Raw genomic sequence first — 17,756 nt, 5'->3', positions numbered from 1 at the left:
CCAGGGTCTTGCCACAGATGTTTGCATCTGCTATAGGATTTCCGTAGCGGTCTCTGTCTCTGTCCTGTCCACTCCTAGGAGCCCAGTTGAAGACCATGCACAATCTGCGGTTGCTGAGGGCAGACATGCTGGACTTCTGTAAGCACAAGAGAACGCAGGGGAGCGGCGTGAAGCTCCACCGGCTCCAGACGGCACTGTCCCTTTACTCCACGTCCCTCTGTGGCCTGGTTTTACTAGTAGACAATCGGATTAATTCATATAGCGGCATCAAAAGAGGTGGGTAGGCACAGCAGGTACTCACCACCACGTTTCTCTCAAGAGTCCCCTACTGAGAGGCTTCTCACACTGTAGCCCATCCTGACCTTGGACTCAAAGCAGTCCTCCTGCCTTTGCTAAGTGCTGGAGTAACAGAGAAGTAAAAGTGATAATCCAACTATAAACGCATTTTTCATTTTAGAACAGGGCCTGCCGTTACTCGGTGTCCCCCTGCCTTCTAAGTCAAACAAAAGGAACACTTCTTACTGTTTACAGAGATCGGGGCTAGATTACCATCAGAGTGTGTGTGTGTGATTTAGAGAAGACTTGGAGTTGTATTAGAATGTTCTTGTCTGCGGACTGTTTACCCCTGAGAGTGAAGTGTTGGTAGACATTGTTGTACCCTAATTTAATGTGCTGTTATTAACAAACAACAAGAAATCATATTTACAAACTTCATTATCCCGCTTAGATCTCATCACCTTCTATAAGTAAATGATAAGTATTTGATGGATTACATTTAGAACGATACTTTGGATCCCTTAGATTTTGCCACAGTTTGCCAAGAATGCACGGACTTCCACTTCCCGCGGATTGAGGAGCAACTGGAGGTTGTCCAGCAGGTGGCGCTGTACGCAAGAACCCAGCGCAGGAGCAAGTGCAAGGAGGCGCGCGGTCAGTAATGCAGCATCCTTAAAGCCTGGGCTTACTATTGCCCCAGACACACTCTAGGCCAAGGCAGGCAAGCACTGAAGCACGCTCAAGCTCACAGTGGGGGGACTTGGGAGAGAAAAAAAGAACAAAATTTAATGTCTTCAGAAGCTAGAGTTTCCCCTCAGTTTTCTCTTTTCTTTCTTTTCTCTCTCTCTCTCTTTCTTTTTTTTCAATTGATTTCTTTCAAGATCCTTAGTAAAAACCATGTTAAAATTTCTTTTCCATAGTTAAAGTAAGAGCCTTCGAAAAGTTTGCTTTGATCCATGCTGTCTCTAATGGATAGAATCATTTCTATAAAGGGCACTGAAGTCAGAGTTAAAATGGAACAAAAATGAATTTTTCCTTATTCTTATTTTCGTATGGTGCTAGGGATTGACTGCAGCCCTTTCTCCAGCCCTGTACCATCTCTGACTTTTTGACTTTAGGGTCGGTCGTTTTGGTTGTTCTGAGAGAGAGCGGAGATAGAGAGAGAGAGAGAGAGAGAGAGAGAGAGAGAGAGAGAGAGAGAGAGAGAGAGAGAGAGAGAAACTGATGTGGTTGAAAGACTTTTTCCCTATATTTATGTACAATGCAACATCCTTTTCAAATTCCTTAGAAATTTTATTGGAAAAATTTTAAACTTACTGAAGTATACTTTATAGTTATCCTCCTCCTTCTACCTCTGCCCCAACTTCTGAAATTCTAGAACCTTCCAAAAGAGTGCCACCAATCGGGAAGCCAGCATTTAAATCAGTAGCCAATGAGGGATGTTACGTCTTCCAACTATAGCTATATATATGATAGCTCACTAATCACCTCAAACTAAGCAAAATGTCTGTCACCCGAGAGGCTGCTACTTGGTTCCCTGAGGTCAGAGCATGCAGCAGTGTCTTGATAAGTGTTGCGTGTGTAGTGGGTCCCAATCCCACCTGAAACTGACTCAACTGTAGAGCAAACTGCTTATCCCTTGCCCAAGATCTCAGTGCTCCTCCTTTCCTCGTCCATGTTAGCTGTTACACTGTTCTGTTAGTTCGACGGTTCCAGACTGTCCTAGGTAAGAGTTGTCTTCTGGACGCTGCTGCAGGAGCAGCAGGAGGTGCTGCAGTCCACGGCAGTGCTAAACTCGCACCCACCCTCACTATTACTGCAGTACAGAACTCCTCAGGGTTCACCCTTCTCTTAAGGGAAGCATTTAAGTGGCCTCTCTCTGTCACATCTGGATTGTCAGCATCACTGGTCTCGAGCTTTGAGGCACACTGATTCTGACCCTCGATCTGACAGCACAGCAGCTAGAATTCATGCTGGTTGAGGGGATGAGTCATGCCCTGAATGGAACAGAGTACGATGTGTGACATTCATCTTGTTACATGGGTTGGCATGCAGTTGATGACTTCTGGGCTGTTTTCTCTGGAGCTGTTTGATGCTTCTGGACCACATTTGGTGGTGAATAACTGAGACGACAGAAAGGAAAACTGGGATGGAAGGGTACTGCTGCCCTCCTTCCCATCCTGCCTGCCTGTGCCTTCCAGATGGGTGTGTGTGTGCAGAAGCATGTGTGTCTAGTTGTCCTTTCCGCACAGTGACACCTTCCATGCCCACGCTCCTTATGCATTTGTACTGAGGGCCTGCCCTGCAGATCATCTCCACCGCTCCACAGAGCCCCTGGTGTCTTTGCTGGTCTGTAGTAGTGCATTGCAGGGTATTGGTACTGGCTCGTCCCCTGTCAGTAGGTGTTTATTCTTTCATTTTTAACTGTAAGGAGCAGTACATAAATAACAATAAATAATTGTACGTTTCAGGGCCACGCCCAGGTCAGGAAGCCAGTATGGAGGCCATCCTAACAAAGGACTGTGTAGAGCACTTCAGCGTGTGCTCTTACTGTGATCCTCTCCCTCCACCTCTCCAGCTAGTGATGATGGAATCAGAAATATTTTCGCATCTATGTTTTAAATTTTTAATGCATTTTAATTAAACTATAATTATATCACTTTACCCTTCTCTTTGCTCCCTCCAGCTCCTTCCAATGGTTTTTAATCTCAGTAGTAGTGACGAAACGCATGAAGGTGGAGATCATCAGTGTGGGAGAAGGAGGCAGATTTAAGTCTATGAGCGATAGCATGCAGTATACAACAGGAAGCCTTTAAACCACCCACACTTAAGGCCGCGTGTGTGTGTGTGGCGTGGTATTTTGTTCTTGTTAAAGCAACTGTGTTGTAATTTAAATAAGTCAATAGAATGAGGCACTTTATAAAAGATAACTTTCTTTTTTTTTGTTTGTTTGAAGATGGTATCTCAGTATGTCCCCAGCTTTTCCAGAACTCGCTGTGTAGCCCAGGCTAGCCTTGAACCTGTGGTCATCCTCTTTCAGCCTCTTAAAGGCACTTGTATGTTAGAGAAAGTCTTAGAAAAACACTTTCTGAGTCTTCTTTTTCTGCACATGACCACATATTCGTTCATCGTGCTTGCAGTCTGATGTACAAATACTTGTTTATCCCAAGGTGCTTCATCCACTTTTTACTGTGGCTGCTACGTTCACTGTGTTTCTACAGTTCATGATAAAACTGATATATGACATTATATTTTTTTTTTCTTTTTTTCGGAGCTGGGGACTGAACCCAGGGCCTTGCGCTTGCTAGGCAAGAGGTCTACCACTGAGCCAAATCCCCAACCTGACATCATATTTTTTAAAGATTTATTTATTTATTATATACTCTGTAGCTGTCTTCAGACACACCAAAAGAGGGAATCAGATCCCATTACAGATGGTTGTGAGCCACCATGTGGTTGCTGGGATTTGAACTCAGGACCTCTGGAAGAGCAGTCAGTGCTCTGGACATCACATTTTTAAATAAATATCACCTCTTTATATTGCTAAGCAAAGTGTTACTCATAAAAGCATGGACAGAAGAGTAGACTGTGAGCTCTTCTCTCTTGTTTCTTTTTCCCTTTTCTGTTTATTTTGAGATTGTATTTTACTTACATTTCTTCCTTTTCTTTCCTCCCTCCAAACCCGCCCATATGCCCCTGCCCTCTCTTCTTCAAACTCATGGCCTCTTTTCTTCATGCATTGTTACTGCATGTTAATATTGTATTTGTATGTACAAATTCCCAGTTCCATGTAATGTTACTGTGTACACGTTTTCGGGGCTGACTGTTTGGTGTGCTGTCCTCTGGTCTGTTTCTCTGATAGGGAGTTTGTTCGTTCCCTCTGTGATCATAATTGCAGAGTTTTCTCTCAGTGTCTGTGCTATAACCCGCTGCTTATTTCCAGCACGTCAGTTGCCAGGGTCTGCTCTGTTGCATGAGACACGCATATGAACAGCTCAGAGCTTTCTGTCTACCTACTGTGCTCACACTTTCTCTGCTAGTTCAGAACTGTGTGTTTAGACTTACTGGTGTAAGTCAACTTGTCAGTGTTCACTAGCCAACACTATGCCTTTAGTATATTCAGATAGTGTTCCAGAGCTAACGTTTCAGTGTGTACTGTTCATAGCAACTTGAAAGTCTGCCTTTTCTAATATGGAATATGGAATGCCATTTCAAAATAGATTCCAAAATAGTTTTTAATTTAACTGATGTAAATAGATCACCACTAAAACACTGCTACTTTGAAAAATAGTACCCATTTTGTATTTTTGACAAGAGAATTCTTATGAAGTCAAGGTGTATCTTCTATTAAAATATGGGCATATATTTAAATAATGTATTCAGTCTTAACAATGTATGCTCAATCAAAATGTCTCTCATTAACCAACATTTATCCTTCTAAGAAAATATCATGCCTCAAAAAAAAAAAGAATTATTGGTTGTCTGAAAAAGTTCAGAAACAGTATCATATATATGCTTGAAAGCTGTTGTCTATAGTGTCAGACGAGACAGTAAATTTAAGGAGTGTGCTGAATATAACATGATTCTTGGTGTTCTAGCTTGTCTATCTAGTCCAAAGCAGGTTATAGCAACAACAGTGAGTCAGAGTCTAAAAATAAAGATGGCCGCACCACAGCTATCTAATGAAGTTATTTCATGTGCAGCTAACTTAGTGCCCTGACCTCTCAGAAGAAAACTAGGGTGTTGGTAAGTCCAATGTGGTCGAACCATGAGGGGTCAAGGCTGGCCCCACCTCTTGTCTCCGCCCCCCTGCTTAGATAGCAGCTTACTGAAACCTTTCTTCTCCGTGTAAGATTAAGAGATGTAGCTAAACTGTGGTGCACATGCTTAGTGTTTGCAACAGTGGGGGGGGGAGGGAGGGAGGGGAGGAGGGAGGGGGAGGGAGGAGGGAGGAGGGAGGTCACAGAGCCTGTGAATGTGTAAGTCCATGTGAAGGAAGCCTGGGCAGAGTGCCAGGAGTGTTGAGGCACGAAGCACACTTTTCTATGTGGTTGTTTTGAAAGAATAGGGGTAATATATGTTCATATGGGGCAATACTTCTTTGTGTTATATTTTTTATGAATAGATTCTGGAAACCAAAATGGAGGAAGTGATGAGAAATCTAAGAATGCTGAGAGAAACTATTTAAATATTTTACCAGGTGAGTATTATTTTATTTCAAATTCTTCCTTTCTGATAGTCAAACACACTAGTAGTAGATTTGAAACGTGTTCTTCTGGGAGCCATTTATAACATATCCAGCCACATACGCCTTTGGAACAGCACGGATGCCCATAGAACCCGTATAATTCACTGATGTTCTCCAGTGCAAATCTCACTTTTATACTAGAGATGACTTCTACTCCATTAGAAAAACCACAAAGCTACATGTAGGTTTCACGATTTTATACTTTTAATTTTCTCCCATACACTGTGTCTTAGTTACTAAGGAGTGAGCTAGGAGGTGTTTCTACTCTAACTTATAAGCAGTGGTGTGTGGGGATGAACATGGTTGGACTGGGGCATTGCCTTTTGATGCAGGCTCAAGTCCCCCTCGCATCCTCCTGCCTGTGTCTTCCCCCTACTGTTATTGGACACATTTAATGTGAACTCAAGCTCTATTTTCCTTGCGGTTAAATTCACTTACTGGTACTTAGGCACCAAATAGAAGCCCTGTGTGCTTTGTAAATATGAATTCTTAAACAGTGGTAGGTTTTATAGTTTCAGAAATAGCCCTTCCTTGATAGTTTTCAGTTCTCTTTTAGGTACTTTCTCACACTTCCTTCCTCAGACCTTGAACACGCAGGCCACGTCACTAATTTAGGGGAAAGTCATTCCCGTTTCTGCATTTACCTTAGAAGGCATAGCCCACTGGGTTGTGGTCATCAGCCTCCAAGTTTCCTCCCACCTTCGCATCTCCTGCCTTCATGGATAATGTTAGACTCACCACAGCCGTTTCCTCCCCTCTGTGGAACAGGAGGCTGTTTGTCTCTTACTCTTTGTAGACCCATGATCTGAGTCATCACACTGGCTTTCTAGGAGTGTGGTGGCTGTTGCTATTGTGGAAGGGCCTGTATCTCTCATTGTTCAGTTCCTTTCCTTCCTTCCTTTAAAAAAAGCCTATGAGTTAGTATCATTGTTACCACTAAATAGGGAATGGTGTGCCTTAAGTCTGAGGTAAGAAAGGAGTGTTAAATTGCCTACCACGTATACTGACAGCATCTGAATTTCCATACCCAACATATTAACAGGAGATAAAAATATCTCCATCAGAACTTATTTTAAATCATGAAGAAAAACAGGTATATTACATATTTTTTAATTTTTACCTTTTAAATTTTTTATACAATGTGTTTTTATCCTATCTCTTTTCCCCGTAGCCCAGGAATAGTTGTTTCTTTACTATGATCTTCATACTTAACAGCTTATGCCATCGGTTCTCACAGCAGCCTCATAAAACGAGCAGTCAGCCTGATTCCCACATTTCTGCGCAAAGTGCCGGTGAGAAAGTTGAAGTGAGTCCACGTCTCACCTAGCCAAAGAATGCTGGAGAGCAGCAGGTCTGCTCCCCTTCCAACCTAGACCCTTCTCTACGGTATCTTAGTAATTCATCACTGCTGCCAGCGTCTGGACTGGCCCCCATTTTATTAATGGGTAAAATGAGACCAGGAGGCGAGTCATTTAAGGACGGACAAAGCAGTGCCAGATTGGGGATTAGGAGCACCTGACTGGCTCACTAAGTTGTCTTCCCTCACTGCTGGCCCACAGCCCATCCCAGTGCTGGGAGCCCCTCCTCTGAGATTTCTGCAGGCATTCAGGAGGCAGACTCGTCTCGGGGCCCAGAGATGAGTCTGTACCATTCTGACCAGACCCACCCCGCCGCATGATCTCTTTACTTCTCCTTGGACGGCTTATGTTATACCTCTAGCCCCATCTGTGTTCTTTTTCTAGTTTGTTTGCCTGTTTGTTTTTAAAGAAAAGCTTTTGCTTGGGTTCTGTGAGAGGCATCTTTAAGTCCAGCTTGTACACACTGGAAACTAAAGGTGATGCGGTGCAAGAACACTTTATACATTTATTACACTTGTTTACATGTGTGTCCGTGTTCACACCAGAGGGTAAGTCGTGGGTGTTATACAAGAGCACTTTATACATTTATTACACTTGTTTACATGTGTGTCCATGTTCACACCAGAGGGTAAGTCGTGGGTGTCAGTTCTCTTCTTTCCATTGTGGATCTTAGGGATCAAACTCATATTATCAGTCTTGGCAGCAAACGCCTTAATCTGCTGAGCCCTCTCTCCTACCCAAAGTGCTTCTATAAGATATTTTCCCCAAACACATTATCTTATATAAATATGGAGAACAAGTACATCTCTGCTCTTTCTATATTCCTGAAATTATTTTGTTTTAGGTTTGTTTTTTTTTTTTTTTTGGTTTTTTGGGTTTTTTTACAAAATATTTTTATTATTTGGGAATTTCACACAATGCACCTCAATCACACATCCCAGTCCTCCCAGGTCCACCCCCTGCCCTTATGACCTCCCCAAAAATAAAAGAAGAGGAGGAAAAGAGGAAAAAGATACCAAGCCTAATTTGTGTTGCCTGTACACTCACTGTAGCATGGTCAAACTCCAGTGGCCAGCCCTTAAAGAAAGCCGAGTCCTTCAAGACTGCTGCTCCCACCCCACCAGTGGAGGGCAGTCCAGGCCACTGGTTTTAATAAACAAAATACCATAAGTTTTATTAAAGGAGAATAAATTTTAAAACATGATGAGGTTGTAAGTAGCAGTTAGATGAACCTATTTTGTAATTAAGCCACTGACTTGTAACTTTTATGGAGACAAATTTCATCTATACAAACAAGGCAATTTACAACTGGTTCTCAACTGTTTTTGATAGTTGAATTTTTACAGCCCTGAAAATTTTCAATGAAAAGCAAATAAAATGTTCAGATAAAAGTTTATACTTAAAACATTCTAGCAACTTTACTAGTTAATAATGGCTGCTTGTCGATTAGTGTACTAGTCTATGCTCCAGACTATACTTACCTTAGAGTATTTTAAACCACGCTTTCATAAAGGTGGGTAACTTCTAATGGGGAATCACTATGTAGCCTGTTCTCGGTAATGACGATACAGGATGTATGCTGCCTGATGTGTGGATGCAACAGAGCCAGCCCGGCATTTCTCCTCTGCTTGAGTGTCAGGACAGCTATAAAGCAATGGTGTTTGCCACTCAGTAGGATATTCCAAAGTGAGGTTATATATTACAAGACAGACTGTCTTCAAGTTGTAGGTTAAGATCCCTTTATCTGCTCAAGTGACCTGGATTCTCATGGCCACTGGTGTTGCTTTTCCTTCTCTAGCACTCAGGGAAGGCCCCATGTGGGCTTATTTGACCAGACGGGTTGCTGTTGTCACTTGTCAGGCCTGCAAGGCTTGGCCCATTATTTCCTTGAAAAACTGTTAATCTGTCGCTTGCCCTGACCTCCACATGTGTTCCCTTCACCAGTCCAGAACTTCATAGCTGGGCTGTTGTTCTGTCCTGGATCTTGGTAGGACCCTACCAAGAAATTCTAAATACAAATATACTAGGTTTTTAAAATAAAACAATATAATTAGAGGCAAGGATGACTAAAATTGAGGGTAAGGGTTCATTGTAGGAAAGTAAAAATAAACCTCTGGGAGGACAGGTCACTTTTTAATGACACACACACACACACACACACACACACACACACACACACAGAGAGAGAGAGAGAGAGAGAGAACCCTGTATTTTACAGTTTAAGAAAAAGCACAGCAGTTCATTCGAAGCACTCACGCAGTCAACAAATGACAAAAGTTTATTCAGAACTTTCTGTGTGTCAGAGATGGATTATTAAGATAGAAACAGCTTTCATTGTCCATGAACCATAAACAGTACTGTCATATAACTTCTGTAACTGTAGGATGTCATTGTTAAGAAGACAATGAAACAGAATGGTAGTAAAGAATGTGTGAGAGATAGAGGAGTCCTGCATCAGGATAGTCAAGGAAGGCCGTTCTGAGGATCTGAGATGTGGCTACTGGAGTCCGTTATGCCAGAATCTTCAGAACAGCCTGAACTGGGAAAAGCCACTCGGGTTTGAGCAAAGGAGAGGTGAGGCAAGCGAGTGTTGAAGAGAAAGGCCTTGTCGGAGCTATGCAGGCCCTGGAGGGCTACTGGATGTGTTTAGGTGAGAGAATGATACCCAGTGTGTGTTAACCGCTTTGGACCAGTGAAGGAGTGAATGGGGACAGACGTGTAGGAAGGAGTTTAAGTGCAGTTTCCACTTCTGACAAGAGAAACTGATGAGCAGAGATTGGCCAGTCAACGGAGATGTGAGAGAGCAATCAAGACACAGGAAGGCAGGAGCCAGGTCACAGTTCCAGATGTTAAGTTGACATTTAAGTGTTTATGTTGAATAGAGATCATAAACTCATTTACCTATAATCCAGGGGTCACCTCAAACCACTTTGTGATCCTCTTGACAAACTAGCCGTTATCTCTTATTTTAATTGCTTTTCTCTGAGAGTAAGGAGCAGTGCTCGCACTGGCTTCCTGATACGATGTCAACACATTACGCCCCTCCCCCCGTGGTTATTTATAGAGCTGTGGATAAGAGTGACTCATGCGCTTGAGAATCATGGCTGCATTTGTTGTTCACAGGAGAATTTTATATTACACGTCATTCTAATCTCTCGGAAATCCACGTTGCTTTCCATCTCTGTGTGGATGACAATGTGAAGTCGGGAAACATCACTGCTCGGGATCCCGCTATTATGGGACTCCGGAATATACTCAAGGTTTGCTGTACCCACGATATCACAACGATAAGCATCCCTCTCTTGCTGGTGCATGATATGTCAGAGGTAAGCAGGAAACACTGACCTTTACTGAACGTGGTACGTAGCAATCCCGTTAACAGCCTACATCTTAAAGGGGTCCTGTTCTTGTAACTGCTGGGCCTTTGTATCTCCTGTTGGGTCAGTTAAATGAGTGACATAGAAAACAGTGAATCATGCTCAGGAAATTATAGTGTAAATGGGGACTCCAGAGGATCCTTTACTTTGATAGGAAATGTGCCTCCCTGCCTCTCTTCCACGATTCACCTCTGCATCCTCTTCCTTCTCCGTTTTACTTTAAGGAGCAATGGATTTACCTTCACTTACTCTGGCCAATGCTAGGATTAATTTTCACCTTCTGAATGCATATAATAGGCAGCAAGAAGAAGCCAGATTCAGTTCAGTGTCTTCTCCAGGATGTGTGTGATGGTGCAGACAGTGGTTTATACCATCGTCTGCCGTTTCATTAGCTGCTGTGACTTACTTGTCGCTGTTAGTTCCAGACAGCTTCTGTGGTTGCTTCCTTTCTGCTGTCTTCCCTCACGAGAAAGCTAAGTACAGGGAATATGTTGTAGAAATTAAACAAAGTCTAAACTTCAACTTCAAATGAACAAAGGAACAAATGAGCTGCAACCCTGTGCGTGCAGGTGAGTCCTTTCCGGAGAGTCCCTCAGAAAGAAGTTAACCTTTTCTCAGAACAAGCAGATACAGAGTTGCCAAGCAGGTCTCTCACTGGACACTTGTTTTATTTGAGGAAGGGGTAAGGGAAGTGTGGATATTTATTTATTTATTTTCCTTTATTTATTTGAGACAAGTTAAGCCTTGGTTGGCCTGGTACTCAGTATAGCACAGGCTGGCCTCAAACTCATGATTAGGCCTCAAACCTGCCTCTGTCTCCAGAGTACCAATATTATATACATGTACCACTACACGAAGCAAAGGTCTTTATAAAGTTGTCTGCCCTGCAGGTTTAATGCCGGGTAGGAAGCTTGATTACTGATGACGTCCTTATCAGGGTTACTGTGGCTGTGATGAAACACCATTACCAATGCTTCTTGGAGAGGAAACACCATTACCAGTGCATCTTGGGGAAGACAGTTGTCTATTTGCCTTACACTTCCACAGTACTGCTCATCATCCAAGGAAGTCAGGACAGGAACTCAAGCAGGGCAGGAGCCCGAGGCAGAGCTGATGCAGAGGCTGCGGAGGGCTTGCGGCTCACTGACTCGCTCCTCCTGGCTTACTCAGTCTATGTTTATAGAACCCAGACCCAGCAGCCCAGGGACGGCACCATCTACAATGAGCTGGGCCCTCCCCCGTTAATCACTAAGTAAGAAAATGCCCTTCAGGTTTGAGTGCAGCCCAGTCTTATGGAGGCGTTTTCTTAATTGAGGTTCCCTCCGCTCTAATGACATTAGCTTGTGTCAGCTTGACATAAAACCATCCAACACAATGACCAAAAGTTATTACCAAAATAAAAATCTGTACAAGTGCTGTATTGTAGCAGGGGATGTGAAGAACTGCTCCCTACCCCAAACTGGCGGTATTTAAAAGGCCTTACTGTGACCGTACAACCTGTATAAACTGGTGGTATTTAAAAGGCCTTATTGGGGTTGGGGATTTAGCTCAGTGGTAGAGTGCTTGCCTAGCAAGCGCAAGGCCCTGGGTTCGGTCCTCAGCTCCGGAAAAAAAAAAAGAAAAAAGAAAAAACAAAACAAAACAAAATAAAAGGCCTTATTGTAAACTTACAACCTGTATAAACACTTCATAATCAGTTCACTTCAGTGAGGATGCTAGGTGACCTTCAGCCTGCACTCACGGCCAGGGTCTTTGTTCAGTGAGCACATTGCTGCTGTTTTAGTCAAGAGGGTTGTGTTACCATCTTGTGATGGCCGCCCCACCCTTCCCTGCTTCCCAGTCCTCTCCTGGAGCCTCTCCTGCATTCCCCAGGGTGGAATCAGGAGAAATGGACAAAGCTTTGTAGAATCTCAGCTCTGTGGAGAATGTTTTCGTGATCCTTACTAACTAAGCTTACTAACTTACTAGTAACTTACTAACTAACTAGTCATCTATAAAAGGGTCTTTAGGGAGTGACAACTGTGATGAATTTCTGCCACAAGGAAACATCCAGACATTCCTGCAGCTGGGTTCTTGGTTAACCAGCTTATAAAAATGGTTATACGTAGGTGGGAAACAACCTCAAAAACACTGTTTCCAAAAGTCACTCAGTTCAGATTGACTTCCAGACATCTGATACTACAGCGTTCCCTCTCCCACGGTGTTACAAAAGTTGCCCTTCAAACTGGGACAGCCAGCTGCAGAACATTAAGTTTGTTTCGGAAGTGTCCAATTTAATTCACAAAAGTAGATTGAGCCGCAGGCCTCCCATCTGCTGTATTTAAACCTCCTCAGGGTCGAGAAGTTTATGCGACACACACCCAGGATACAGAGGTGTGTGCTGTAAGTTTGTGCAGATGTGTTTTCAGACGCTGTTTCTCCCCCTCAAGCAAACAGGATCTCTGGATGTGGCTGCCACACTTTAAGGTGTCAAAATAATCCCGGATACCCTGACAGACAAGAAAGCTACGGAATTGTTTGCAGCCTGAAAAGAAAGAGTAAATGAAAAGGAAAACCAGCCTTGGGCAGTGGGGGAGGGGAGCATCTGGCTTTTATCTGTCTGTGACCCAAAGACACTGTCCTATTGGAGTCAGCCCGACTCAAGCCCGGGCCTGAGTCCCCACTTGTCTTTGTGCTCTTAACTCCTGGAATGCTTTGGGGGCTGTGGCTTCTGCAATTGTGATTAGAAATGAAGAAGCTTTGAGTACATGTACCTAGTACACACAAGCAGTCCAGTCAGATTGTCAGACTGAACCCCTGTAATTCATACCCAAACCATACACAGAACAGAGCGTTTCCTGTACCCTAGAAGCTGCCGGTGTACTCTGAGCTACTTTAACCTCTCTCTGTTCAAGGGTATCCCTGATTTTCACTTGGAAGTGTGGGCTAAGGGCTGGAGAGAGCTCACTGACAACTTGAGTCTGACCTCCAAGACCCACAGAGTGGACAGAAGAACTGATTCTTAATAAACAGATGAGATGGGTACTGGGAGAGAAATGTGAAAAAATGTTTGAAATGTGGGCTAGTCGAGTTCATTTCCGTAGTGTCTTGGCTCTTGTGCTTCCACTCCATATAAGGTTTGTGAGCGCATCCTTGTCTTTGCGTTGTGCTTGTGGACTCTTCTTTCTCGTTTTTTATATATAATGCGATACGGCTCAACTACAGTTAGTTAGCCATTTTACTATTTGGGGACATCTGGGTGGTTTCTAGATTTTCCTTTTGTTAAATTTTAAACATCCATTCAAGGTCAAGAAGTTTATTCTACAAACTCAGATGGCATAGCCCAGGATATAGAGGTGTGAGTTGTGCAGGGTCCGGAATCTCTGGTTACCGCCAATAACGTGCTATGAACACTTTTATATATCTTTTTGACTGTTCTATTATAAATGAACTTAAAGATTAAGCAATTGGTTATGGGGGTATGTTGTTGATTAGCTTTGACAGATATGGCCAAATCATTTTCCAAACTAGTTATAATAGCCTTGTGTTACTTTAGTGTTTTTTAAAGATTTATTTCTTTATTATTATATATAAGTACACTGTAACTGTCTTCAGAATATTTAATGTTAAAAGTAAGAAACAAGCTGATGGCTCAAGACCTTTAATCCCAGCAATCAGGAGGCAGAGGATCTCTGTGATGTTAGACCTGCCGGGCCTACATAGTGAGATCTTGCCTCTGCCACCGAAACAAACAAACAAACAAACAAACAAATCCATGTGCTTGCTGTCTATAATTTCTGTAAAATTTATTTATAAAAATGTTTTGAATATCTCAGAGGCACATACATGAGAAGTAAAGAATAATCATGTAATCTTTTCCACTGGTACATAAACTTGGAAGACCTAGAGTGGGAACCTAACGTGACATATTGAGGCTTTAGGCTTGGTTCCACATATCTGTAATCTTAACCTTCAGTTGGCTGAGACAGGAGGATTGCCAAGAGTTTTGCAACCTGGACCATGCAGCAAGATACTGTCTCAAAAAATCAGAAAAGAAAATAAGCAAGTAAAAACTCCAGTAGTTCACCCTTAACCCTGATTCACGCATCCACGTGTGGGCATTGCTTAGATAGAAGGCATTTTTCTCATTAAAATCTAAATTAAGACTTAATTTCAGTTTTAGATTTTTAGAATCTATTCCTAGTGCAATGTCCATTTACAATATATAGTGTGATAACATGACTCCATTTTTCTGTCTTGATTCCAAGTTTCAAGAATGATTTCAAGTTTGATCCATTTAGCTTCTGAGGTACCCCCTATATAGTGCATTCATTCACTGAGGCATGTTGCCCAGACAACAGCTTTGCCACTACATAGGACTTACTCTGTGAATTCTGTTACTGCTGCCTGCCCACTCGGTCTGTATCTCACTACAACAATTTATTCTGAACTTTGCCTCTGCGAGTGAGCTTCTTGTGTAACTACCGGCCACAGGCCGTGAAAACAAGTAACGAATCATGTCTTCTCATGGCCTTCTGAACTTCTAAGAGCTACTACTCCTTTAGGAAAAGGGTTTGAGGGAGTGTTTCATTTTTTTTTAATTTTATTTTTTGTGTGTGAGTGTTTCGCCTGCATGTGTCTATGCACCATGTTCATGGTTGTACCTGAGGAGGTCAGAAGAGGGTGTCAGATCACCGGGAACTGGAGTGACAGATAGTTGTGAGCCACCGCTAGGTGCTGGGAGTTGAGCCTGGGTCCTCTGTAAGAACAGCAAGTGCTCCTAAGTGCTGAGTCATCTCTCCACCCCCTGAGGTACTGGTTTAATCAGGAAAGCATGAGTGACAGAGTAAGAAAGCTGGCAGACATCTGACGTACTGAGGAGATGGATTGCTGGATGGAGAACAGTAGCTGTCTGACAATGTCTTCTGAGACTCCCACTGCCGAGCAATAAAATGAAGTCGATATGACAATGCAGCCCACTGCACCTTAGACTCTCGTAGACCCTAGCTCACTCTTGTGTCTGTGCTGGGATCGTGACTTGGCATTTAGTCTATCTTCTAAGTAACATCAATGACTGTCAGATCGCAGCATTCTGAACAGTGTGAAGTTCTTAATTAGTCTCACAGATATTTGTTGTAGGCCATATATTAGTTTCACAAAACAAGGGAACATGGCGTTAGTGGGTAAAATGTGGTGCTCTCTGAGAGGAGCAGTGAAAAGATTTGCTTGCTTTTTGTGGGGTCAGGGAACCACGGGACTGGGAGGAGCTGGTCCAGAGATGAGATCCAGTCATGTTCAACCCTGGAAATCTCCTCTCAAGAGCAGGAGTGGGAGCTCCCTCTGCCTTGGGCCAGCATCAGAGTAGGTCAGTATGGTCACAGTTAGGTTAAACTTCCCCTCTTCTTACAAGGCCAGTCCAGCAATCACCCGGAATTCTTCCTTATGCAAATGAGGCAGCCCTAGCACCCGAGCCCTGACCAATGCTGTACACCACCCTGATAGCCCCTTCACACCCCAAAGGTTTGGAATGTCTTCTCCCCACAACCTCCAATTAAAGGAGCTGCTCCCTGAAACTGGTCTCCTGAGGAGTCTCTCTCCTCCAGCTCCCTCCCCGCCTGAGATCTCCTCCACCCTCAGTTATTCCAGAATGAATGAAGACAATGAGTGCATCGGATTCATCAGCTGTCGGCTGGGGACTGCTCGTTTATTCTGTCACTTTTGTGATAATGCGTTCTATGGCAAATTAAGCATTTTGTTTTACTTGAAGTTATTGTGCAGTTCCATTGCATTATCTATGCTAATATTCAGTGTTTGTTTGGTGAAGTTCCTATGTCACTAGCCAACTTTAAAATTTCACAGATACGTTCATTTTTAAGTCTGGTTTGCTAGGCTCATTAAATCAACTTGTATTCCATAAGGATAGTCTACTGGCCAGAAGTTGTATGTCTAAAAGCCAAGAAAATCCATTTGGGATGACTAGCATGTTATCCTGGACTCATCTGAAATAGGGACACTCAGCATTACATTTGATTATATTATAACATTTCATTGTGATGATATAGGTTTTTTTATGAAATTAGACTGAACACATATTTGTGTGTGTGTTTGTTTTTAGGAAATGACTATACCTTGGTGCTTAAGGAGAGCTGAACTGGTGTTTAAGTGTGTCAAAGGTAAGGCTTTCCCAACTATTGAAAGAAGAGCTTCCCAAAGGAAAGACTAACTTGCCTCTGTCCCTGGTGCTTTGGTCAAATACTTAACTGGCCAAATATTTCATAATAGATTTTATTTTATCTTTTACCAGTTACAAAGTAAACATATCTCTAGCCATCTTGAGATATAAGGATATTTGGGTAGTGTATTGGTTACTTTACATGGTACTGAAACAAAACGCCTGACAAAATCAAAGGAAGGGAGAAAGGCTTTATTTTTGCTCAGACTTTGAGGTTACAGTCTGGCAATAGGGAAGACTTAGCAGCAGGATACAGTCTGGTCACTATGCATCTACAGTCAAGAAACCAAGAGGTGAATGTTGGTGTTCCGGTAGCTGTCTCCTGTTTACAAAGTCTAGGACCCCAGCCAATGGAACGATGCCACCCACACTGAGGGCACTGAGGGTGCATCATCCAACCTCAACCCCACAGACATGCAAAGTCTCCATGGTGATTCGAGATCTTGGTCAAATTGATGGTTAATACAAACCCCCACCAGTGCTCCTTACACTTTGCTGTTTCTGCTGCCCTTGATTGACTTTAATTTCAGTCACATGCTAAGTTAACCTTTCATTATCTGTTTTATCTTCAGCCTACAAAGGTCTTGTAGGCCTTTGTGCATGTTGACAAGGCTGTTAAACCTTTCTAGCATAGAGAATTGGGAAGTGTAGGTCTTTATCTCTCCCAGAGATGTAGCCTTTCCTCTAGACAAGTGGCTAAGAGGTCAAGACAAGAGGCTCCACATGAAATTCCCTCTCATCTTGGTATGGAAGCTCATAACATAGCAGCTTGTTGTTCTGTTTTAGGTTTCATGATGGAGATGGCTTCATGGGATGGAGGAATTTCTCGGACAGTGCAATTTCTGGTACCACAGGTATGTTTTCTGAGCAGATCCTGCCCCAGCCCACAGCTGTGTTATCTGAGTAGATCCCACTCCAAACTAAGGCCTTTTAAGATTCCTCAGAGGCACAGCCAAGCATGCCACCATGAACTCTGCCGTGCAGGCATTCGGTATACTGTCAAAGATCTGAGCACCTACCACTCTGTAGATCTGGACTGAACTCAGATTTGCTTATCCCTGCCTGGGGCTGGGGCTGGTCTGGGGCATGTGCCGCTACCCTCAACAGCTCTGAATTCTGCTTAGAAGTTAGCAAAACTAGTTTTCCACTCATGCTGCTGGTGACTAGGGGTTTCTCTAGTGACCAAAAGCTTTACTTGACAAAAACAATGTAAGTTTCCAGAGGGTTGGAACCAGAAAAGCAGCTCCAATCTATACGTACAAAATTGAATTCATCATGGAAGATAA

General features: G+C 43.0%; 1 protein-coding gene across 1 annotated transcript in view; it reads left to right on the top strand.

Moving 5' to 3' along the window:
* The window catches only part of C6H12orf4 (chromosome 6 C12orf4 homolog), a 35,690-nt gene that overhangs the window by 15,569 nt on the left and 2,365 nt on the right, over positions 1-17,756 (top strand). Inside the window, exons 8-13 of the mRNA XM_032905615.1 lie at positions 79-276; positions 802-930; positions 5,402-5,476; positions 10,006-10,208; positions 16,354-16,411; positions 17,257-17,324. Of these exons, the coding sequence (XP_032761506.1) occupies positions 79-276; positions 802-930; positions 5,402-5,476; positions 10,006-10,208; positions 16,354-16,411; positions 17,257-17,324 (731 nt within the window). The remainder of the gene's footprint in view (positions 1-78; positions 277-801; positions 931-5,401; positions 5,477-10,005; positions 10,209-16,353; positions 16,412-17,256; positions 17,325-17,756) is intronic.

The sequence above is a fragment of the Rattus rattus genome, chromosome 6, assembly GCF_011064425.1.
Source record: "Rattus rattus isolate New Zealand chromosome 6, Rrattus_CSIRO_v1, whole genome shotgun sequence".
In the NCBI taxonomy this organism is placed as follows: domain Eukaryota; kingdom Metazoa; phylum Chordata; class Mammalia; order Rodentia; family Muridae; genus Rattus; species Rattus rattus.
The sequence above is the reverse complement of the archived record's forward strand: the minus strand, read 5'-3'. Positions and strand labels throughout refer to the sequence as shown.